The sequence below is a fragment of the Rhea pennata genome, chromosome 1 (genome assembly GCF_028389875.1).
Source record: "Rhea pennata isolate bPtePen1 chromosome 1, bPtePen1.pri, whole genome shotgun sequence".
Classification (NCBI taxonomy): domain Eukaryota; kingdom Metazoa; phylum Chordata; class Aves; order Rheiformes; family Rheidae; genus Rhea; species Rhea pennata.
Window position 1 is genome coordinate 190,930,200 of NC_084663.1, and position 25,979 is coordinate 190,956,178.

At 32.8% G+C, this 25,979-nt stretch overlaps 1 protein-coding gene across 2 annotated transcripts in view; it reads right to left on the bottom strand.

The window, feature by feature from the left end:
- NBEA (neurobeachin) overlaps positions 1-25,979 on the bottom strand; it is a 519,777-nt gene that overhangs the window by 347,180 nt on the left and 146,618 nt on the right. For both annotated transcript variants that reach the window (XM_062567111.1, XM_062567112.1), the window contains exons 11-18: positions 20,053-20,161; positions 14,481-14,633; positions 13,562-13,730; positions 5,371-5,450; positions 4,490-4,552; positions 4,284-4,381; positions 2,080-2,172; positions 29-137 (exon numbers count right to left, since the gene is read on the bottom strand). In XM_062567111.1, the coding sequence (XP_062423095.1) occupies positions 29-137; positions 2,080-2,172; positions 4,284-4,381; positions 4,490-4,552; positions 5,371-5,450; positions 13,562-13,730; positions 14,481-14,633; positions 20,053-20,161 (874 nt within the window). The remainder of the gene's footprint in view (positions 1-28; positions 138-2,079; positions 2,173-4,283; positions 4,382-4,489; positions 4,553-5,370; positions 5,451-13,561; positions 13,731-14,480; positions 14,634-20,052; positions 20,162-25,979) is intronic.

A 25,979-nucleotide genomic window follows, 5' to 3' on the forward strand; every position in this document is an offset into this window, starting at 1 on the left:
ATAATCTGTATGTTTAATTGATTTGTACCTCATAAAGTGTGTTGTATGTTGTAATGGTCACTGTATTTGTATGCAGCATCAATCTTTCTCCCAGAAGAGTGAAAAGACTGTGTGTATGCATGATTTCAACTTTTCGCCTAGACGAGAGAGAAAAAAAGAAGCAAAGGATATTGACAATTTTATGTAGATGCAAAAAAAAAAAAAAAAAGACAAATATTTTGTAGTGCTAAAATGTTCTTAAAGCCTGCTATTCCTCAACTGTTATGAATTAAAAATTATTGAAGATATTTCTTAAAATGAATATTATTGTAGTACACACAAAGGTTCTCAGAATGTTATTCTGTATTTGGAATGGGCTTTTGTATAAAATAAATGACACATCATTCTCATCCATCACAATTTTCATGGCAGAAAACAATAAAGTAATTCATTTCTATCCTCCTCAGCCTGAGAAAGTTCATGATGTTCACAGGCTGGCCAAAATGTGATCACTGGGGAATGTATCTTTTGCCACTCACTCAAGGCTCATGAGTACGCATCTTTAGATCTTCCAACAAATACACTAACATTTACAGACTTTATCAAAACTGTTCATATATAATTTTCTCATGCAGCCAAAATAACAAAACTCTGGCACATTATATTTTAGAAAGCAAACAAAAAAACCCACTAAAGAGTTATGAAATTGCAAGAGACTGGGGTACATAACTTAGCATTTTCCTGTCAGCATCAAAACATACTAGCATCTTTAAAAATAGAGACAAAAGTGCCTTTTGTTAGTAAATCAGTGAATTTCATCTCTCCCATAATCATATTCTCTTTTAACTGCATATAACTGTAAATAAACACAGTGCTTACTTTACATTGCATCATTAAACTTATCTACTACCGTAATACAAAATCAGAAAACATATTCAAAATAATAATTATATGAAAGAGTCAAAACAACATCAATTTTTAAAAATAAAGTTTCCTGTTTTTTAAAAACTATGAAACATCCTTTCTTGTGATTAATGATTAACAAAGTTTAAATGAATAATGAATTAATGAATGACAGAGATTTACACCATACAGATTCATTCTAGAACTTTTGAAATGAATACATCATAATTTTCAGGCAGCCATAAAAAAGAAGGGTAACATCTTGTAACAGTGTGTCCTTTTCATTGCACAGAAGAGTGTTGATGAGTTACTTGAAAGAAAAACTAAAAGAACTAAACTTCATGAGCTATCATATAGGAACTTAAGTGCAAATTCAGTGGAATATGTATACTGATTCTGCTTAAACCAAACTTAACTTTGTAGCTAGCAGGTTCAACTTGTACTATTTCTAAAGATGGATGTACTTTCTAAGAAAATGTATAAATTATTCTAAAGAAAGGAAGAAATCGTTGTTTTTGAGAAACTTGTACACAGGCATAGCTAATCACTATGAAAAAAATATTAAGAAATAACATAAATATTACAGGTTAATGTATTTGTGCAGCTATATGTTGCTGTATTTGAGATATGGTATATTTTCATGTAAAAAATTATTAAACATACATAAACACATAATCCCTCTTTCTTGTTTGAAGAAGGTTTAAACATGCAGATTAAAACAAACAACATTAAGTAACTGTGGGCAGAATTGCTTTTTGTGGTAGAGTATAAAGAATAGGGGATGGCAGAGAAGGGAAAGAACAGGATCAAATTGGACAAATTTCTGATAATACTCATACTTTCTACCACGCATAGGTATGTATAGTGGAATATGCAACATACCTTTACAAAATGAATTTTGAAAAAATGTTTTTAGGTCATTTTAAGACTTAAAATTGGGCACATCATGTATTTGGCAGACAATCATTATTTATTTTCAAATTTCATAGTAGTAACAAGTTAAGTAGCAAATTGATTATTTTATCCCAATGCAATTTAGATAACACAATCTGTAAATTATTAATCAGAAAACTCAACAATGATATTCTAGAGTATTCCTAAAGACTTATCATATAGTATATAGTAATAAGCACAGAAAGACAAAAATTATGAACTTACTTAAATACATCAACATAATAATTTTAAAACTACACTTACTTATGACCCAAATGTTTAAGAAAATATCCAAGGACCTTCAAAGCTTGCACCCATATACTCTCACTTTTGGAGGCCAACAGTTTATAAATTACTCTAAAAAGAAGAAACAAATTCAACATTTTTTTTCAGCTTATTACTAACAGTCACACATTTAGATTATATTTCACTGAATAGGGAAATTACACAATAAAGTTAGGAAAAGAGAAAACTAACACTTTACACAAGATGGAAGGATATCCTGAAATCACTAAGTACAGCTTTAGAGTTTGAATCTGAATCCTTTAAAAACAGGAAAATAATTCAGGCAGTCACCAAAGGATATATATCAAAGCCAGAAGTTCTGTACAATTTTGGCTGTTAGTCTAAATATAGGTCAGACACCTACATTCAGTTTAATGTTTCATAGCAGAAAACTACAATCTTTGCCATATTTCTAAATTGACAAAATCAAATTAAAAAGCCCAAGCAGTTGTAGCTCAAGACAAGAGAAGCAGCTTGGAGAAGTCAGAGGAGTTTACAGTTTCTTAGATGGATGATTCTGGATGCTACTAGGAAACCTTTTTTCCTCCTTAAAAGTACTGCTCAATGTCTTTTCTGCACAGGATATGGTACTTTCGTTAAATAACAGCACGTTCATATGGAAGTTTCGTTTATCAAAAGCAAAACATGGCAATATGTTGCACACCCATAAGCACACACAAAATGCTTATAGCTATAAAGCCACATGATTGCTGAATCAATTTAAAGTAAGAAAAAACACAAACACTGTTTTGACATCCTGGATAAAAGAGGCCTCAGAGTTGAACCCAATTATATGATCAAGTCAAACACAGACTGTGTAGTCTTTCAGAAAGGCAAGTAGTCTTGATTTGAGGATACCAAGACACAGAAAACCTTACTCTTTCACCAGACAGCTCTTCCTCAATTTTAATTTTTTCTCATATTTAAAAATTTCTATCTTGTTTTCCCATTTGAAAGTGTTTAGCTTCAGCTTTCAGCCATTGCTCTTCCCCTTTCTCCACTAAAGAGCGCTTTAGAAGATAGTATCTTCCTCTTGTGAAAGGACTTGCACTATTATCAAGTGACCTCTGAAGCTTTTTCACTTTGATAACCTAAGCAGACCAACCTTTAATTCTGTGTAAGGCATTTTTTTCATCACTTGAGTGTTGCAACATTGTGTATCCTCTCCACTTTTTCAACAGCTTTCAAACCCCATAATCTAAAAAAAATTCTAATATTGGTATTATGAATGTTATATAAAGATGCTTTAACTCCTCTTGATCAGTCTCACCCTTCTTGGAAAGGTGTCTGGCATACCAACCTCTCCCCTCCCCCCTCCATTATTAGTTGAAGACATGGAACTATAGACACGGAATCAAATCCTAAATGTGGGTATAATCAATCTTTTCTACATTTGTGTGTGTGTGTTTTTTTTTTTTAATCAACTGGCATTGCCATTCAAACAGTTTTAAAAACAAGTAGTGGAATGGAGCAATGGAATAAACTGCTTGAACTTATGAGATAAATAGACTTTTGTTTATCTGGTTTTGCAAGCCTCCTGCATTTTCTAAAGTATTTTTAGAAAAACATAAAATAAAAAACTGTATTATCATTAAATAGATACAAAAAACGTTTATATCCTCTAGGGGGTGGGACCAACCTTTGCATTACCAAATTAGATGCAAGAACACACCAAAATAATACCGCTTCTCTGATATTTATCACTTATTAAATTTACTGACAAACACATAAACATATGAATTGCACAGATACTTTAAGTCTTTAGAGAGTATTTAAAAAGGTTAGCCCAGGATTTCTCTCATCTCTCTCCTCTCCCCTCCAAATTATGTAAAACATCCAAAGACAGAATATTCAAAGTGATTCTGAAATACATACTTGGCTTTTTTTGATGTTTCTCGTTAATTACATATTCTATTTGAGATTGAGAAGCAAGTAAAACACTACATATGCCTTCAGATATGATAATGTGAATTCTAAGGGGAAAATTTTTGCCTCAGAGCTATTAAAAAATACACTTTTTGAGCTATTAAATATACCTTATTTTTTAAAAAAATATAGTCTAAACAAATATGATTGTACTTTAAAAGGAAAACAATTATGAGATTTATGTGAAAAAGAAACAGTCTAGAGAGGGATAATTCCAGAAATTACTACCAAAACATTTTCTCACTTCACTCTCTTACCGTATTCCATTTCTTTGATCAAAGGCAGGTATCATGGATGCTGGATGTTCAGACATTAGGGCCACCAGCAGCTGCAGTACATCATGAATGTTTTCATCCTGTGTGACAAGCATCGACATGATTCTACAAACTAGCCTCAGAAGCAGGATTCCATAGAGCTGGTACAATGGGTTACAGTAAAAGACAAGGTAATTACAGAAATGTACCTCATGCATTGTTAATAAGTAATTTAATATGCTCTGTAGTTCATCTTCTTTCACTCCTCGATCCTAAAAAAGAAGGAGTATTTCTTCAGAGGGAATACATTCTTTAAGTTTAGTTTAAAAACCCCAACAATTATGAAATTTACTGTCTACAACATATTTTTAAAGACTTGGACTTAGTTAAGTAATCCTAAAAATTTACTCAATAAACTCGAAGGACTAAATGCTCTCTTTTACTCCATCCCTTTTCCTTACCATATTGGCAATACAAAAACAGACTAAAATCAGCCCTCTAATCCTGCTAGGAAGGTTTTTTATAGTATGAGGAATCCTCAGAAGATAAGATGCTATTATTGCCTTTCCTCCAATCCTTGGTACAAGACCCGAGAAATGGAAAGAATAAGATAGGTCAAAAAATGCAGTTTTTCAGCCCAGTCTCAAAGAGAGGATTATTCCTCAAAGACCAGTGTTCAGCAGTGACAGACAAATTCTTTGCCTGTTTCAACCAGTTGTAGGACCAAAAAGGAATAAAGCAGTGACTAACTTAACCACCATTACCTTCTTAGTAGGTATTAGTAGAGTATATTATTGTATTATATATGATATAAAACATGGCCCTGAGAAATTTCTGTAGTGTCATATATTTCTGCAAATACTTTTAGTTAAAAATATATAAGCAGTTTGGTGAGGCTAGTAAGTATTGTATGAATTCATTATATTTATATTGAATATAAGAAGTAAGTGCATCAACATTAAAATTAATCAGAAACAGATACAATATTTGATAGGTATTACATATCCATTGCTCTGAAAGAACCTATCATATCTATTTAACAGATCTTAAAGTTTTTCATCAATGTAACATTCTGCAATAGACTTTTTACCTTCAGTATAAGTTGTTTCAAAAACAGAAGCATAAATGCTCTTAGTGATATGATTTCTTTCTGTGAGGGCCGAGGACCATCTGGAAGAACAAAATATACCACTTTTAAATATAACTTGATTCCTTTAGTGACCACAGTTTCTTCAGGAAATCACAGTTCCTAGAACAGATTTAGTATTCTATCCATTATATAAAAATTCATATTTGCAAATGATATCATTTATAAACTTTCAGAATCACATTATGCAACATCAATAAGCATTATGTGATGTTTCAGTTTCAAAAAAAGAAATCCAAATATTTTATTTTTCCAAGTGAAGACACAGGAATATGAAGGGTAAGAATCAGGTCTAGATTCATGTAACTAAAAGAAAGTGTATGCTCTATAGATGTCTCCACATGACCTAGGAATTGAACTCCTTGTGCAATCAAAAACTATTGATTATCCACTCAACTGATCCTGGTCAGTGCCCATGTCAAAATAAAAATTAATAGTTCTATTGACTATATTGAGCAGAATTCCACTGGGTGTAATGAGAGTTTAAATACCTAGTAGGTATCTCCAGTGTAGACATGTATACTTAAAAGAGTTCAGTGAGTAGTATTTCCAACTCAGTTAAACCCAATATTTTATTTATTTATTTATTTTTAAGTCTGACTTTTTTCTTTGAAGTGAAGTCAATGCATCGCACACAGTAATTTACGTCTGTGCTCACTGCAAACTTGAAAGTGAGTTCTGTTTGTTTGATTAACAGGAAGAAAGAATGGTCCGTTCAAGTTATCTTGCCTCTTTTGGAAGGGAGAAAGAAGGAGAACTGGGGACTTTTCAGAATGAAACAAGTAAATCTCAAACTTTGCCCCCTCAGTACTTCAAAACAATGAGGACAGCACTGTGAAAACCTATCATATCTGTTTTAAAGATAGAGAAACTATTTTATACAAGTAAATTCGAATGGCATCATGAAAGATATATTTCCCATTGTAAAAACAGAAATCAAGTGCATGAGTTTTTAAAGCAAAAACACACTTCAAGACAACAGCTATTTTTTTGTCTATTATGCATGCAAAATTCACTCTTCTAACTGCATCATGGAAATCAGAATCTTCACATTTCTCCCTCTTTCCTCTATACCTTACAGGGATCCAAACAATGTAAAAACTAGGGCTAAAAGCTATGTCACTTCGTCTTTTCTGAGAGAAAACAGAAAACTAAGATAATCGAGAGCTCTGTAAAGCATTTCTATAACAAAGATTTTAAGAGGGGATTAAAGAGAGGATATCCCACATTAATTAGGAAACTGTTCAAAGAGAAGAGTTTTATATTTCTTATTCATATAACCCAACAGAATCTCTGGAAATGGGACAGAATCCTTTTCAGAGCTTCAGCACACAGAAGATACAAAAGTTTGCAGGTTTGCTAAGCTGGTAAAACAATGCTTTTTCCTTTTATCCTTCGTTGTTATTTATCCCTTGTGCTTTCGTTACGTCTTGAAGCTTTTCTGCATTAGAGTCAGAATAAAGACAGCCTCTATCCAGAAGAGTTTATTACAATGGAAATTTAAAACAAGAGAACTGGTAGACAAAAGAAACAGATTAGAGAAACTAGAGACTGTAGATAGTTACAAACAGTGGGAAAAAGGATGGCAGCAATAGTAACACAACAGTTATCATCTGATACAGATTCCATATAATAAACCTGGGAAGCAGGAAAATTACATAAAATGGATTTTGCCACTATCAATTCTATGTTTGATCAGACTTTTTGGCTTCCTTGCTAGTTAAAGAAATAATACTAGATTATTTTAAAAATGCATTACTGACTGGACAATCTATGCTATAATTAAAAAATTACTACGTAATTACTGTATAATTAAAAAAATTACTAACAATAGTTTTCCTCACTATCTTTTTATATTTGTGCCTATCACTGGATATGGACAACTCAGTGTCACCATTACTCAGACACTAATAACAGCAATGTGAGTGTTAAAGACTAAAACCCTAACCAAACAAACCAAACAAAAAAAGGTGTCTTATTATATTAAGATCTTGTACAGAAGCCACGAGTCCCTGTACAAAACAGCCACATTCAGGTAAATTTGTAAAGACGAAGGATGCCCCCTCACCCCTCACCAAGATGAGTCATTAAATCGCTTCCTGCTTTTAGAATCTTTATGTATTTATTTATTGCAGAAAGCATCTGATTTGCCTCATTTTTTTAATGTACACTTGTTATGGGAGTTGAGCAGTTCTGTCCAGACAAAAATCAAAAAGACATTCTCTAGCCCTTACTTTCAGCACACAGCAATTACAGGGGCATAAAACATAATTGTGCAAGTAATTAAGAGGGAAGAAGAAAACATATTTATAATCTTCAGTGTGATTTGGTTCAGAGACTAAAGCACAACAGTGCAAAACAGTGATGGAGAGCAATGAATATCAGAATTAATGATTTCTAATCCTGGCTTTGTTAATAAAATATTGGGCATCAGTTACATAAACAACAAAGTGCAAAATTCTTCCATTTGGCTTTTTTTTCCTGTGTAAAAGGATGTTTTTATACCTTGTGAATTAATAAAAGAAGACATAGATAGTCAAATCCAATCTCCATGTACACATAAATAAACATCCCACATTATGTGCATTACAAAAGTGCCTATTTTTCACCCTGTTGTGGCAAAGCAAGTAAGAATTGAGTTCCAATCCAAGTCAACTCTTGAAATAACTGCAAATTATTTATCCACAGAAGGAGAGATCATAGCTACTATCTCCTTATGATCATTTGCATAAATCCTGCTTTTACTAGCTCATGTTCAAAAATATTGGACATGAAATAGGTTCTTGGAAACCTATATAACACACAAGTTAACTTGGGTATTAACTACCATGTGTTTCTCTAGAAGGAGGCAAGATACTGCTCATGAAGGTCTGCTCAGAATAAGAGTTGTGAATAACACAGGGAACTTCAGTGGAATAAAAGGCCAACAGTTCAAGATTAGACTATACTACTCGGTCAATAATTTGTAATTTAGATGCACGTTTCTCTCATACATTGATGAAACTGTACGTGTTTAAAGAGATGCTCTGCAACAGAGTCCAAAATTACTTTAGAAGAGTAAATTTCTAAGTTAACACCGAGTATCCTGAAACAGATTTTCTTAGGAAAAGAACCCACAATGCTAAGTTTATTTCTCTGATATTGCTTGCATTCTTCTTATTTTTTTTCCCCTCATTTTTAAGCCAAACTTGGTTCATATTTTCAGAGATACCATGTAGTTGTTAAACATTTCTAATGAAGACAATTTAAAGATATAACTATCCCAGTGTGTTTTAATAAGTTCTTATATTATGCTTAAAGTCACAAATATTCTAAGACAAACCCAGGTACATGAAGAATATACCTTTTTTTTTTTTTAAAAAAAAAAGGAATAAATGTTTTACTTTTCTTTAAAAAGGGTAATTTGAAAATTTAAAAATCCAATACCACAATTAATGGTGAAGATGAAGTAAGAAATGTGTTTTAAAGTAATTATTAAAATAATTTAACATGTTAAAGGAAAATACTACAGCTTAAAACCTCTGCTATATCTCTACGATCAATCTTTCCTAAAAGTTCATAGCTTTCGTAAAAACATTTTAAAAAATCTTCAAAATGAATCGATGCTCAAATTTAGTTTTTAGAACACAAAAACATACAACTGGCAAATCAAAAACAATTTATAATTGTATTTCAAGTGTAAAATGTAGTGTATAATAAAATTTGGAGATTGTTTCCTATGGAAATGGATTCAAATTTTGCTGCTATTCCTGACAACAGTTTCAGGAATTTGCTTTAACATGCTCTTTATAAAACACAAATCACTTTTGTCTTGCAATCTATTTATGACTCGTAGTTTTAATTAAAAAAAAACTGACAAAGAAAGTAAATCTCACAATGTTATGTAGAAAATATGGTTCTACTATGTGCATTTATATCCAAAAAGTACAATCTACTAAAAGTAGTTTTCAAGCAATTTGATAAGTATACCTTCTGAAAAAAATGTTTCTACTATTCGAGAGATAGTCAAATAATATATAATTAAAATTCTGAATCCAAGAAGAAATATCAGGAGGAAATAAGAAAGCAATAATGAATAAGAAGATACAAATCAAATTTGAAATAATTCAATAATTTAGCCTTTTAAACAATTCAAAATATTTACATCTATTTTAAATGATGAATAGCAGGAGAAAGAAGAGGTGAACTTTCATTTGTTAACAGTTTTTACTATTAGCTAAATGGTATGGAAAGCTTCAATACTGAGATTCTTTTGGCTTTAAACATGGCAGAGTAAACTGTCAGTACAAAAAAAATCACCTACTTTCTGCTTCATTAAGACACAAGAAGGCAATAAAACCCTGAGCCAGAGTAACTGTCTGCAAGTAACAGTAAATCAAATTACTCATATTAAAAAGTGTTTCAGTAACTTTGTATAATAAAAAAACGATATGCCTGTAAGACAAGAAAACATCAGACAATTAAAATGTCTTCGCGAATAAGCTTGTATTTTAATATGACAGCAAATTATTTGAAAGCACTCTAATACATAAAGAAATTGCTGAAATTTGGCAAGTTTTCCATTAAAGCCTTCTCCAAATCCGAAAAGTCTGATGTCAACTTTACTCAAAGCTTTAGCTGTCTCTGATAATGAAATATCATGTGCCATTTCTCATATTATGACATTTTTGTTACTTATAGTAAAATTACTGCTCACAGACAATAGGTTCTCGTTCATTCCCAAATACCAAATGACACTTAAAATGCAGCAACATTAACATTCATATAATTGAATTTTTACAGTGTGGGTTTCTTACTCTTACAAACTTCTTTTTATATACTATTTTAACAAATGATAAATTTGCAGGCTACATTTGGCACTACTGGATGTATGCAGTTGAACAAATATCAATACAAAATCAGCCTTTTGGAACAGTCAACTTTTCTGAATTAGTAGGATTGGCAAAGTTAAAAGTTGTTGAAACAGTTTCAAAAAGCAAAAGCATTAAGCAATACTAACTGTAATTGTTGCAACTTCCTCTTATTCTAAGATTATAAACCTGAATCAACCAGAACTGCACATCATCTTGACTGACTGCACTTAACGTTAAAAGAAAGAGAGTGCATTGAGGAAAAACAACGTAATATGCAGAGAATTAAACATTTTCAGGTTTCAGGAATTTTAAATATTGATGAAAGCAATTAATATGAAGCTGATAAAAAATTAGTTATCATGAAATTAAATTTACCATCCCATCACCTCAGCAATTATTTTATGCCCACAGTCATTTGCTTGCAAATCATCACATTTTTTACAGCTCTATTAGTCAGAAGCAAAAGCTACATGTAAAATAAATAAAGAAATCCTACTGTTGATTTGCATGCAGAAAATTCCATAGCTATGCTGGATGTAGTGGCTCAGTGCCATCTCACTGATTTTTCTCCCTGATAATTTGACATGTTTCAACTCAGTCCAATGAAAACCATGTTTTAAGGTAGGAAAGGGAGTACTGCAAAACACTATTATATCAAATGCATAAGACTTTCTGAGGTCTAAGCAACAGGGAGCAATAGGACAATATGGTGGAACAGGGAGGAAAGTTGAAATTAATCTTGAAAAGAGGTAAGAAAGATTACCTGGAAAACTAATGAAAAAAGGAGGAAATTCAGAGATACTGGATAGTAATATGTATTTTAAATATATATATATATATATATTATATATATATATGCAGTCTCACAGTTTAATAAACACCTTCTAAACTACTCTACACAGGCTTTAGTAATTTTGATTTTGTTGCCGTGCTGTTATACTGAACAAACTGGTAATATACACAATCTTTTTATATTTTAAGGCATTATCTGGTTGCCTCTCTCACAAAAACAGATACCCCTTGTCTTTAACTGATATAAACGAAATGGAATATAATATACCCTTAATATAGGCAAGCGAAAGAAAAGAAAACAAATGTCACCTCAGTCTTCAAAACAGTTAGTCTCTCCTCTTTGGCAGAGAGGAACTTCATGAAGTTCAACAAAGGCAAGTGCAGTTCTGCACCTAGGATAGAATAACCCCATGCACCAGGACAGGCTAGGGGCTGACCTGCTGAAAAGCAGCTCTGCAGAGAAGAACCTGGGGATCCTAGTGGACAAATTGGTCCCAGTGGACTGACCATGAGCCAGTAATGTGCGCGTCTAGTGTTGCATTAGGAAGAGTGTTGCCAGCAGGTTGAAGGAGATGATGCTTCCACTGTACCCAGGCCTGGTGATTACTGTGTCCAGTTCTGGGCTCCTCAGTGTAAGAGAGAAATAGAGCAAGTCCAGTAAAGGGCCACAAAGACGATTAAGGCCTTCACTTCTTATATGAGGAAAAGCAGAGAGAGCTGGAACTGTTCAGTTTGGAGAAGATTAAGAAGGAATCCAACCAATGTGTTTCAATATTGGGCCACTCTTCTCATGGGTGTCGTGACAGGACAAGAGGCAATGGGCACAAACTGAATAAAGGAAGTTCTGTCTAAGGAAAATCTTTTTTACTGTGAGGGTGACTAAGCACTGGAACAGGTTGCCCAGTGAGGCTCTCAAGTCTCCATCTTTGGAAATATTCAAAAGCCATCCAGACAGGGTCCTCAGCAACCTGGTCTAGGTGATCCTGTAGAAGCATGGGGATTGGACTTCACTGAAGTCAATGGAGGTATAATCAATACAGCCAGAGGAGCCTACAAAGCATCTACCTTTCTAACCAAGTAATTTTCTTGGCTCTACTGACTAGGGGTTATGCCAGAGTTTCCTAAATATTAGCATTAGTGCCATTTGACATGCCATAAGGTATCCAAGATGTCTACAGAGAACTGGTAGATACGATGCAGGGTGGACAGGATGCCTGCATCCTTCTAAAGCAGGCCCTTAAAGCCATGTAGGATGCCCCACAGAACCTAAAATGATGCTAGAAACCTATATTCAAGCAACCGAACTTTGCACTCTACTGCCTATCATTTGGACATTCAGATGTAGACACGTACATTATATGCATTAAAGATGAAGTGAGCTTAAACACAGACAGAGATATCCCAGAAAATAATCAGCAGAAAGTATTTTTTATGGTTACCAAAAATTTCAGGTTAAATGAGTAACTCCAAGGGTTAATTCTCCTTACCTGTTACTACAAATTTTTCATTCAAAATGAACAGAGAACAAAAGCACTAAGTATTGTTGTTACTTGTCTTTTTCTTTCAATAATTTTGAATAAGTTCCTCAAGAATATAGTTATCTTAATATTACGCTCTGAGATAACAACTTTGAATGAAGTACCAGCTACAGCAGGAACTCTTCCCTGTGAGCTTCAGCAAGTTACCTACCTACTGTCTGCTAGGACACTTAATGTAGGATACGAATTGTTTCTTTCTTTTGTAAACATAAAAACTGAAGAAAACTCTACACATATAGCTCACTGAACTTTCCAATAACATGCATTTCTTCACATTCTTAAACGTTTGGGTATGTGACATTATTAAAGAACAGGAGAAGAAAGAACCTCCCCCATTTTCTGAACTTCTCAGCAGGATAGTAACAGAATAAAGACAATAGATAAGTTGCCTCTGCATCAATTAATTTTTAAGGAACTTTCAGTCAAATCCCTCTGGCTTTATGCAAGTAGTCTGCTAAATGTAATGATATTACAGTGGAGTGTATAGGATTAGAATGAATTGATGCTTTGGTTAGTAACACATCTGTTAAATGAAGTGTCTATGCTGTATTGTGTTATTGTATTTTGTTGCTACTGTCATTTGACGCTTCTTAAGCTAAACTAAACAGATGACTATAAGCTACATTAAATCAATCTCTATTTTGTAAGGGCAAAGGAAAAATATTACTGACCTGGAAATACAGCTTTAGAGATCCTACCAGTAAGAACAAATCTGCCCCCACAATTGTCAGGTCACTAATTAATCATTATGATATTCAAACATCGCAAAGTTTTCTTTGGCATATGAGATATGCTTAATTTTTGTTCTTATAAAAAAGAAAAATCATTGAATTTTCCGTATTTCTAAAATATAACCCACGTAATTGTATACGTGAGGGAGGGTCAAAGTAGAATCTGGGAACATACATAAACATATAGAATTATAATTCCTTTCTTATACACTGTACTTACCTAATCCTTTAGGAGTAATGCCACTGCTATCAGCAGGATTAACTACCCAGTAGTAGTATTTCAACGTGTGCATTAACTGCAATACTGTTCCTACTCTGCGTATAGTGTTATAGATTGTAGCAGTTCCAATGAATTCAGCTGACAAGTAGGTGTATAAAGACAGCTGCACCTGAAGAATTAAAAAAATCATCTACATAAACAGAAGTTAAAGATTAATAACCTTACTTTGTAAAGTTTTGTTAGGATTTACTTTGGACATGATATACAAAATAAACAAAAATAATCACAAATAACTTTACTGAGAATAGGGGCTGGACTAAATGTTCTCCAGAGGTCCCTTCCACTCTAAATTTTCTATGATACTATAACATATGTAATGATAGATGTGCTATTTTGCTTTGTATTTTGGCTTTTGATGCTAAAACACAGATTTTCAGATTTTATGACCTTGCTACTTTTCAATTTAACTCATATCCCTCAATTGTGATTATTCAGGAAATAAAATAAATTCATTACTATCAGCAAAGAATGAAAAAAATCTAAAATCTAAATTTAATTTAGTTTAAATTAAAACGAAATATTATGTGAACGTGTACCCTTCTGCTTACAATTAAAAATATATATATATATTGCTTAATGTCTAAGCAAGCAACGTAATGCAACCATCAAAAAATGAACTAAGTTCCTATAATCAGTCTTCCATAAAATCAACCAGAACATTTGGCATGAATGTAACTGTTTAAAAAGAAATAAATAAATAAGGGCATTAGAGGATATGGTCAAGCAGGAGATAGACTTCATGATCTAGAAGATCTCTGCTAGTACCATGTAACAAAAACCTAAGTAACACGGAAAAAAAGAGTACTTCTATTTCACTTCACAACATGAAGGGCAAATCATCATTCAAGTGCACAATTACCTTTGCAGGGGTATGTATCCAGATAGCAGGATTAAAAAGAATGTGATCACATAATTGCTTCAGTAAAGGTGCTCCATGTGACAATCCATCCAAATATTTCGCAAATGATAAAAATTGTTCCAGGACTGCCCTAGTTATATGAACTCTAGATGACTGACAAAAAAAATCAGAAAGAAGAAAAATTTTAAGAGTCTTCTTTAATTCTTTAAGGCACTTATAGAGTCTTCCTTAATGTACTTAGAGCAGAAACGGTAAACAGTATTTTTCACTGGGCTCATCTTCACTAAATACATGCAACCTTGTATGTTTTGACTGCATTGGATAAAAAAGTAAAATAAAAAGAAGAAATCAACAACTTACATTTTCAAATAAATAATATTAATGGTCTTTCAAATGCCTACATTTTACAAATTCAAAACATTCATCAGTAACTAAGGTTAAATTCTTTTTCTTCTTTTGTTTTCTTTTCCTTCTATTATATTCCAGTCAGTAGTGTGGCATACGACTTGCAGAACCTCATCTGAAGTCCTTAACTCTGCTTCAGTGTTAGAAGTTAGTTTTGCATCCTACAGAAATTGGGTTTCCTCAATATGTAAATATACATTATTTGCAGGCTTGATTTTTTCTCTTAAACACAAGTAACTGTTTGAAGGGTTTGGGTTCAGGGTTTCCTCAGATATCAAAAAAGTCCTTGAATTTCATAGCATATACTATACAATCATTGTTGAGTCCTACTCCTATTCAGCAATATAGCATGTGGAGTTTCACAAACTTCCTTCTACTAAATTAACAAAAGGAACCAATAGGAACAGCCATTAAACATCCCTCCCCTTGCCTTCCCTACAAAACACATCCAATTACTTTTAATGCTATAAATACTGCCTGGGAACATGCGGATTAGTTATTTTTAGAAGTGAAGTACATTTGTCAGTAACATAAGCTCAGCCTGGATATTGAATTTCCTTTGGCTTGTACATCACAATCCACAACAAATAGTCTGCAACTAATAAGACAAAAAGGTTCTTTTGATGTTTGAGTCAGAAAAAAAACATAGCTGTCTGTCCTCCTTTCTAAAGTATTTGATCACATGCAAATGAACAGCAGATAATCTACAAATAATAAAATACAGTCTGGACATGAAACAAAAGGTTTTCTTCCCATCACATGTGCTAGCTGAATATAAGCACTCACAGAAAAAATAAAACATATCCTTTTGAAAAACTGCAACTAAGGAGAATATAGCATTACAACCCCCCACTCCCTCAAAGAGCATACACTGTAAGAGTTATGGTGTGACAGAAATCAAAAATAAATTCTTTAAATATTGACATACGCTGAGTTTAATGATGCAGTAAAATTCTCAAGTTCAGAAACAGGATTCTGACTTGGTGAAATTTAAAATCAGAGCAGGCATTAATTAGAATAGCACACAAATTTTGTTTATTTCTTGTTACAACATAATAAATAGACTACAATCTTGAAAATTATTCAATGTGTGTAAATCACCATGCTCTATTCAAGATAGGATCACTAGCCTGCCTGTACACAACTTGCAGCAGTGGAGCTAGGAGATTTTTAAGTTCATTCTTGTGATGCCATAGGAAAACCTACCATTATAAAAAGACCTTAGAATAGTTCTTTGACATTTTAAATCACACTTGCTTAGTATAAACACAGAAAATAATCCTCTTTCAGGTCATACTTCTTCAATGAAGGTAAGTTCTTTCTATTATAAAAATATATTTCCCTAGCTAGAAAAACACAGGAAGCAGAATGAGAGAGATTATCTATCATTTTCCTTCAAAGTTCAGTACATTTTTAAAGGTGAGCCCATTATAATTTAGTTTGATCATCACAAGACATGAAACTCTAATCATAACTTCTTCTCAAATGATTGCTATTATACTGACCATATGCTAATGAAAAATACAGTAGCAGACATTCAAGAATGTTAAAGCAATGAGATTCAATCATAAGAGTACTATTATCTTAGCACAGCTGACAGTAGTTTGTTTTAAGGTTGTTAAATTATATTAACAGGCCTTGCAAAGGCTTTGAGCCAGGAGGTAGATGATGGATTTTAGAGAAGTATTTGAACTAAACCTCAACTTTGTGAAACCTATCCATAATGACTAAAAGTATATAAGAAAAAGGAAAGCCCCTTCCAATTGTTCCTTTCAAGAGTGGAATTATTTTAAATTTTTCTTTTTCAAAGCACAAAGGAATTATTTCAGCAATTTCAGAACTGAGCCTCAAAGGATTAAGCTAATTTTTATTAACTACAAATAAAAGAAAATTAGACCTAAACTATGCCATGTCTGTGACAGTTTTTACAAATAATACAGTTTTACTAGAGAAGAATTGGAGAGTGAGGAGTGGAGAAAGTTGTTTGCAAAATGAGACACAAAATACATTTAAAGTGATTTACAAACAGCTCTGAAGTAAAAGTATATATTAGACAAACAGAGTCAACTAAAAATATTTCCCTATTGACATGCAACATTTATGTTAAGGTAGGAAAACAAAACAGATTCAAACACCAATTCATCATCTTTGATATAAGAACAGACAGCAACTGAAGATAAATGGATAATCCAGTGTCATTTTGAATCTGCAAAACTGAAGATGAATATGTTGGCCAATTTCTGCACTAAGAAAACAGCTCTGGCTAATTTGTTCTTGTTAGCGTAACAGTCTTTCTTAGTTTCAAAGAAAGCTGCAAAGAAAACTGTTAACATTTCAGGAATATTAATATCCTTTCTTTTTTTCTCCTAGATTTCATCAGTATCTTTGCCTTTGGCATGTGTGATCATGTGCATAATATTAAAAAAAAAAAGTCAAAAAAGGTGTTATGGTGGATAGATACAATTTTATAGGTTTAATACTAAAACTTTATCAATGTGACAGAACTAAAACAGGTGTATTTCAGAAATTTGTGCAATTTTATATCAAGTTTATCATATTCACTCTGAATATTCACTCACCAAAAATGGAAAAATATCAAATAACCACAGACAGTTAAAATTCTAAACCCTAAATTTTAACTGAAAAAAATAGGAAAGCAGGGAGAAAAATACAAAACAGAAAAAGTAAATATATTTTTGTATATTCTCTTAGTGGAGCATGATCATAAAATGGGATAAAAAACAGAAACATATTAGTGTTTGCAAGTTGCATAAAAATGTATTATTCTCTAATGGGATATGAGACATAACTGCGCAAACAGCAGAGAAATATTTTAATGCACCTATTACTTTTAGAAAAAATGTCTTAAATTTTAATCCTTAAGTGAATAGGTAAATAAACAAATACTCAAGTACACAGGAAAAATGGTTTTGTAGGTGAGATTTTCCTTTGGAATCACAGGTCTAGCAGTTATTACTATCAAGAAATTAATATCAAGAACACCCCTTTCTTCCATTATTCAATAAAATGCAAAATTAGGGAGAATTAGATAATCATGCTACTCCAGAGAAGATACTTTAAGGCAAGTGTGCTGTGTAGAAACAATATTCTATCCTTTCCCATACTGTTACTTAATTGTTTTATATATTATCTAAATCCCTTGAAAATTCAATGGAAACTTGCAGATCTTCATCAATAATTACAGAAAGAAATACAGTAACTATGGGAAAACGCAAACCATGGAAAAACAGTGGCTTAGATAGTTTGATACTCATTTAAAAAAAAATGCTTGTCATGTACATGTTTATCAGCTTATCTCACAGAGCTGTTGAACACAAGAACATAGAAATGGCAGTTCTTATATTGTTCCCTCTGAATATCAGAATAGAGGTTTTTTCTGATACTGCCATTGCAAAGATTTGATATGGCACCACAGGCCTTTTATATCTTCTGGATATAGAGAGACTACGACTCTCTGCTTCCTCTAGCAATTTCAGTTTGGATTTTATGCCTAGATTAATTGGTAATTTCTAGTACTGAATTTACACACTTCTCCATAAAAGCAGAGTATCAGCTTCTCATATGGAAGCCATTGATCAATAGTGAAAAATCCCTTGCATCTTTTCTATATAAGTCTCAAGTGCCATAATAGTATTAAGAATTCTGTATAATCTTCTATATTCCTTGCTAATTGGGTTATCCTGAGTATAAAATAGTTAGCTTTGATTCCACCATGAATGAGGAAAAACTAATCAGAGAAGGAAGACTGTATTTCCAACAATACTGAATCTGTCAAGCATCTCACAAGTGCCGGTGTCAACAAAAGGTTGGTGATCTGTCCAGTCAAACAGAGCTCTGCATTGAGACCACAGCATATAAGCAACCAAGAGTAACTACAATAGTCAACTTTTAACCCAGAAAGCCTCACAGCATTATGTTTCATAAGCAGCTGCTAGGCAGAGTATCCCATGCTATACAAATGTGACTTCTACTACCTAAGATTCGATATAGTGGAGCCTTCTAGCTCTTAGAATGGCACCTGCTGATCCCAACAGCTCTTCCCTACCAATGTCAGAAGATTTATCCTTGGTAGACTATCGGTACTGACCTAGTCTAATATTTCACTCAAACATGACAGGTAGTGTGTCACAGTTCTGATGTTTATACACTACAGAAGCCACCAAGGCATCAAACAGTCTATGATGAACACGTATGATAGTATTTCAGTGACCATTTCTAATTTAGTCATTGTGCATTCTTTTACAATAACCAAATACTTTTTCTTTAGATAAATTTATTTTAAAGAAGAAATTTTAAATTGAATAGTTTCAACTTTAATATTGTAAAGGGTATTTCTCCATCCACTTCTTGAGACAAAGATTATACCAACCCACCTGTATAAAGGATGTATCTCCTCTGAATATAGCAAATGTATTTTATAGGGTGGCCACAGAGGCTCAGGTTTTTGAAAGCTTTGCTAATGGCCTCAATTTAAACTGTCTTCCTTGGGGCAGCATCTTGGATGAGGTCTGTGGGAGCAGTAGTTAATGTAGCAAAATATGGGACAAAACAAGATTAACACCTCATAGTTTCTGAAGAGGACGAAATATGCCTCTTTTTCTTGAAATATAAAATAAGTAATTATTTTGCTAGTAATAGGTTACATGGATCCATTTTTTTTACAAGGTAACTTAAACATTGTGTTGTTTGTGAGCAAGCCATGTATTTGGTGATGTTGGTAAGACTGCTTCATTGTTACTTTTCAGCAACAACACAACATCTCTGAGCAGCCACAGATCATGTTCACAGTCTCAACAAAAATTAAGCAAGATATTGAGCAGCAGACCTCAGAAGACAACTAACTGATGTCTGGAAGATGGTAAATTTCCATTAAGACTGAGAAGTATCTTCAAGCAGTTTGTCAAAGACAATTTGAGGACAAATACGATCTTAGTATGACATATTTGAGGAGAATACTGATTCTTTGAATATTGACATATAAGGGAAGAAAGACTCCTGTAGACAGCTTATAAATACTACAAATTGAAAATGTCTTATATCACAAATATATTTATTCTATTAGCCTTTTGAGCTAAGGGTTTGAAAATACCCTGAATGATAGCAGAAATACTAAGAACAAAGACCAAAAAAACCCCCCAAAACATACCTTTTCTAGGAGGTAGCCAATGACTAGAAAGCCTTTTCCACCCAGCATTTGTTCTTGCATGGCTACAGAACTCTTCAGAAGCTCAACCAAGAAAGCCAATAGGGTAGCACTGCATGTAAAGAACAAGCATTTATCAATTATAAATGCTGAAGAATCAGTCTGTTACATTCTCAATATTCATCAAATATTAAGTGAGTAGAAACAGGCTTAAAGTAGTGAACAAATTCTTAACATAACATAAATTTTAGATTTTCTTTTGACAAATTTCTTCAACGATTGTCTATATACTACAGTCCTAAAGGTGAGAGTTCATATTCAAACAGAAGTGGAAAATCATTTTATCAGCTCTGCTGATTTGACCAGAACTGTCTCAAATTTTAAATATCCACTCCTGCAACTCAGAGTTCTAGCCAAAGTTTTTGTAGTTGAAAGAGGCAGGAGATGATGAATGGAATCCAGCTGGTAGTGCTAGAATGATGCAGGCAAGGGCTGTGTCAACAATGTTACCATCCAGAGAAAGGTACTATACTAAATAACAAAACTTGCAGCCACTAAGTACCTCATTATTCCACACTTCCAGTCACTACTACCACAAAAGTAATAAATAATACAGCTGAACATGCATGTCGGCAACAATGCCTATCACAGACTACAGTGGAAGAGCAAGCTGGAGAGTTTCCTTCGTACTTTCTCCAGACTAGAAATGAGAAAAATCTAGGTCTGGCGAAATAGAGGCTGACGATCTCTTTTATCCATTTAGGAAAGCACAGAGAGACTCAAGAAGCAAAAGGAAAATCATCCAGCAGTCCTGCCCAGCAGTGTTCAAATCCCATCTGTATGTGAAGTTTCATAAAGCATGGGGAAACTGTAAATGTTTACAGTTTAGAAACAGAAGAGATATTAGAGACTTCAGAGGACAGACTCAGCAAGAAAGCAAAACTATGTTGTGAAGACCAACACACAATGGAAACATAAGACAGATTTGCTGACTGTGGGAGAAAGAAATCATGACTGGTTCTTGGGTGATGAGAGGGAAACAAATATATATTCATCTGTTGCTGAAAAACCCAGAAGAAAGGGGGAAAAGGTCATGTCAGAAAGGAAAAATAATTAAAAGGTGAAGATCTCTAAAGGCAGATAACTGAATGCATTGTACTGATTTAAAAAGGGAATACATAAAATGATTATTATTGTTTTTAATAAAATAGTTAGAAAAAATCCTAGATATACAGACATATATATGCAACCATAAAGGTTCTCACACAGGTAGTTGATTCAGGCAGAGGTGGAAACTGTGACTTTCACAGCTATGAGAAAGTGAATTAAAAGAAATGTCCAACCTGCATTTTATACATTTCTATTTTATTTGCAGTATCTAGTCAGCTAAAGGCTCTCTTGCTCTCCAAATGCAACCTTTTACTTTGAAAGAAATGTTGAGATCAGATAATCTTTGCCAGCACCAAGAAATTACCAATGAGATGAGGGAAAAAAGACATACTCTATTTGGTGAGCAAGGTTGCCATGTGAAAAGTATACAGTGTAGGCAAAGTTCATGCTGTGAACATGAAATAGAGCCTTGTCTTGCTTCATTGTCGCACGGTCACAATAATCAGTCTAAAATCACGTACAGCATTCTCCACAAAGTGTCAGCAGTGAAAGAACACAGATAATATCCATTTACAGTACTCCAAAGATTTTATCAAAACAGCTTGTCAAACTGTCACATCAATTTCAAACCAGGTTATATGTGTCAATTCTTTTTTACCCTGATAGAAACTTTCCATTGTATTTATCATCTAAAATAATAATATGTTCATTTTAAAATAGAAGAACTACGAGGAAAAACAATTTTACTCCATGGCAATTCAGAAGAAGCTCATGGTAAAGGTTCTACAGAACTGACACATGCAAAATTGAAGATTTATATTTAGAAATAATTGTTTAAAATTTGAACTGGTCAAAGAAGAATTCCATATAGATGATGCTTTCTGTCAGCCACTATGAATAACTTTATGACTTCAGAGGGACAACTCATTATGCATAAAGAAGGAGCATAGTTCTTTGAGGGATTAGAACCTGAATTACCATATTGAATACTATTAATATCATACTGAAAAATCCAAAATTATTCTTAACTATGAATAACTTTATGACTTCAGAGGGACAACTCATTATGCATAAAGAAGGAGCATAGTTCTTTGAGGGATTAGAACCTGAAATGCCATATTGAATACTATTAATATCATACTGAAAAATCCAAAATTATTCTTAAAATGGACTTAAAAGAGCACTGCATCATGAACATGGCATTATACTTAAGCTTAGAAGGTTCTACTTTCACTTCTACGAATGATTTCTCAAAAGTCCACCTCTCTGTACTGCAATTAATTCAAACTTAATTAAGTCTGTCCTATCTATTTAGAGATAAACTCTTGGGCTGGAGATATTCTTATCTCATATTAATACAATCTTTGTGCAGTGGTCAGAAATTCTGATAAGACAACAAACACAAAAAATAAAACACACTGGCACCATAAAAATAAGTATTTTCTTTCTTTCCTTTTTTTCCTTTTAAATTAGGCGTAATAGTTTCAGAGGAAAAAAAAATATTTCAGTCAATCCCTCTGTGAATGTGTGAATAAGCTATGTTATTTCTAAGTTCAAACTGGCTTTGCACATCTGTGGAACCAGGCAACGTAAAGCTGGCCACAAGCCAGCTCTGCAAAAGTCAGCTCAGATCTGCAAGTGGTAACTCTAGCTACAGACTTCCTCCTGGATTATCCAAGATCATGATCATAAATAACAGAGGGTTGACTGCAGTATATATTAATTCAAACCTTGGCAGAGCAAACATAAATAAATCATTACACTTTCAGATACGTAAAAAATGCCAAGTACCAGAAACAGAAGCACTTGAGCTTCTAATATTCACGTACAAACACAACAAAGTTGAAGGTGAATACTGTATAAAACAACAGAATTGCTGAATAGTAGCACAACAATTAAATATAACTAGGATTTTCACTAGCATAACATTCCATGAAGTTATGCATGAGAATCAAGCTATTAGAAAGATCTCTAATGCTTTAACAGATGCAAGAACTGTAAAATTAAAAAGGAAGTTTTTTAAAACTCCCATTGCACATACAGCATCAAAGCTTACTGCCTGAAGGAATGATCAAAAAGACAGAAAACAGATTACATGTTGAGTCTGATAATTTTTGCCGATTTCTTGCTTAACGCTTGTTTTAGGTGTGACTTTTTCTTTTTCTTTTTTCTTTTTTTTGAGTGGAAAGGAGGGAATGAAACTGCATTAAATAAAAGCAGTTGCACAAAACACTATTTTTACACATACTATGTTATCTATCATATATACTTTATGCTAGAGAGCACTCAATCTGCCTGAAGAGACCCAACAGTTAACAACAGATACAGTTTACCCAATATCTTTAAAACTTCTCCTGTCCCACATGTTCAGACTGTCGTCAGGAATATATAAAGCAATAAATCCCTAATCACATAATGGATATTTTTTCCCCAGCGTTGAATTCCAAGGGTTTAATCTTCAAGAGAACTAATTTAGAGGACTGTAGCCATTATTTTAGCCACTGAAAATTAAGTTAAATGCAAAAATTTAAATAAAAAAAATTTGTATCCGCAGAATCAGGTTGCCAAAATTATGCTTTAAAAGAGGTTACTGTTTGCATAAGGGAAGCAAAATTTATTAGAAGACTGCCTTCCAAGATGAACAATTTTTCAAATAGACTTTAACAAACTTACCAGTAACTAAAATGCATCAGATTGCTGCAGGGCTCACATTAAACTTGTAAAATTCTGTGCACTGCCATATAAAATTTCTCTTCATTCCTGCCTATTTCCAATTCTCCTATATACAAAGGCAAATATAAAGGATACTTCAGCCCATTCCTACATCCGCTCTTTACTATGCCCTGTCTAAAACACATTAGCCTGTCTTTAGTGCAGCTAAGATATAGAAGACACACAGTGGAAAGTAAACATGTCAACCAACATTAAATTATACAGAGATTATGATTTCTACTGAAAATATGGTTAATTTCACAGAATTTTTTCCAGCAGCTTTCCATAAATAGGACATAGGAAAAAAAAATAAAAAATAAAAAAATAAAAAGATTGTAGCCCTAAACATGACAATGCTGTATCTGCAATGGTTGTCGCACTTCTTATTCTGTAATTAGCACATTGTAGTCTGTGATGGTAAGTCTGATATTAAGTCTGTGGAATACTGTTACAGTAAAATTCTGAAGACTAATCACATTGTTACTGTATTGCCCAAGCTTTCACTAAAATATATACCTTTTTATGTGAAGAATTAAAATTTTTGTAGGTTGTGAACACAAAATTGGTGTGCAGAGCATAAACTGTCTGAACTTGTCTGTGAGGTGTTCTTGAGGAACCTTTATAATTCAGATAGTTACTCCTATGCCATGTACACTATGAAATTACAAGTACTACCTAGTTTCTCACATTCATTTAGAACTACATATTTAATAAAAACTATTACGTTTCAATATAACACTACAATCTTCAGTCTATAGCCCATGTAACGTTATTCCTTTAATAAAAAATGTGATACTAGGGTAATCTACAAAAACAAAGACTCTCGCTGGTAACTATCTTCAAATATTCAAAAATTCTAAAATGTAACTCTTTCATTAAAGAATAAAAATAATTATATATCTTAATACACATTTTAAGTATCCATTTATATCTATGGGAAATTTAAAAAATCCATGCAAAAATCCCATGACCAAAAAAAAAAAAAAAAAAAAATAAATAAATTCACAGTGAAGATCCCAGATTTATGAAGTCTTTATACTACCACAATCAATTAACAATGAAGAGATTTCTTTGTCAAATCCTAAATTGACAAGCAGGTCCTAGTAAGAGAACTATTATTATTGTTTCATTGAGCTAAAATATTTAACTATTTAGATAAATTATTCTCATTAAAAGAGTTCTTACCATTTCACTTACAGACTAAACATCCTATTTGGAACACTGGTCATCATATATATTCAAATAAACTCAAATGATAAAGACTCTTTGTGAGTAAATCATACCCTAACAGTCTAAGAATGTGCACTGCTAGGATAAAAGTGAAAATCTGTGCCTTATTTTGAAAAAATCACTATGTAGATAAATTTCTCTATGCTACTTTTACTGATGAGAATTCCCTCTGCAAATTTTACCTTAATTTCTCTAAGTTTCATCTTGGACTGAACATTACAAAACTCAGCTTTAATTGAAGCAAGTATGTAGTTATAAAGATGTAAGTATTTCAATCAACAATAGATAATTTAAAGAGTCTATATAAAAGAAAATGAAGCAGAAAAATGAAGCAGACATTTGTATTATCTGGTTATCTTTGGGAATGATTATCTATAAATTAATATTATCCATATTTCCAGCTTCTCCAAGACAAATCGTATGATTAACTCCATCAAAGGCTATTAGCATGCTAACTTTTGAAAATTCATCTTACTATAAACAGAGAAAGTGTCAATAAGGAAGATGACACACCAAAAAGCAAGGTTTTGTTTTTGTACAAAAAAACTCCATAAGGTATTTGCCCCTTAATTTCAAATTATGAGAGTCTACAAAACTCAATACTGGTTATATTCGAGAGAGAAATTAAATAACAACAAAAAAAAAGTGCTTAATGCTGTGAAATCCCACGACATCTCAAACTTAGAACTTATTAGTATTTTTCTGAAAAGGTTAAACAGATTGAAACTACAAACTGGAATATTCATCACAGTATATTCACTACTAATGCATGACCTCAAACAGTTGTGCTTGTTTTAAATCAGTCAAATTACTCTGTTACATTACTGACTTATAATTTACTCATTTTCATTCATTCATTTATTCATTTTTGAATAAAT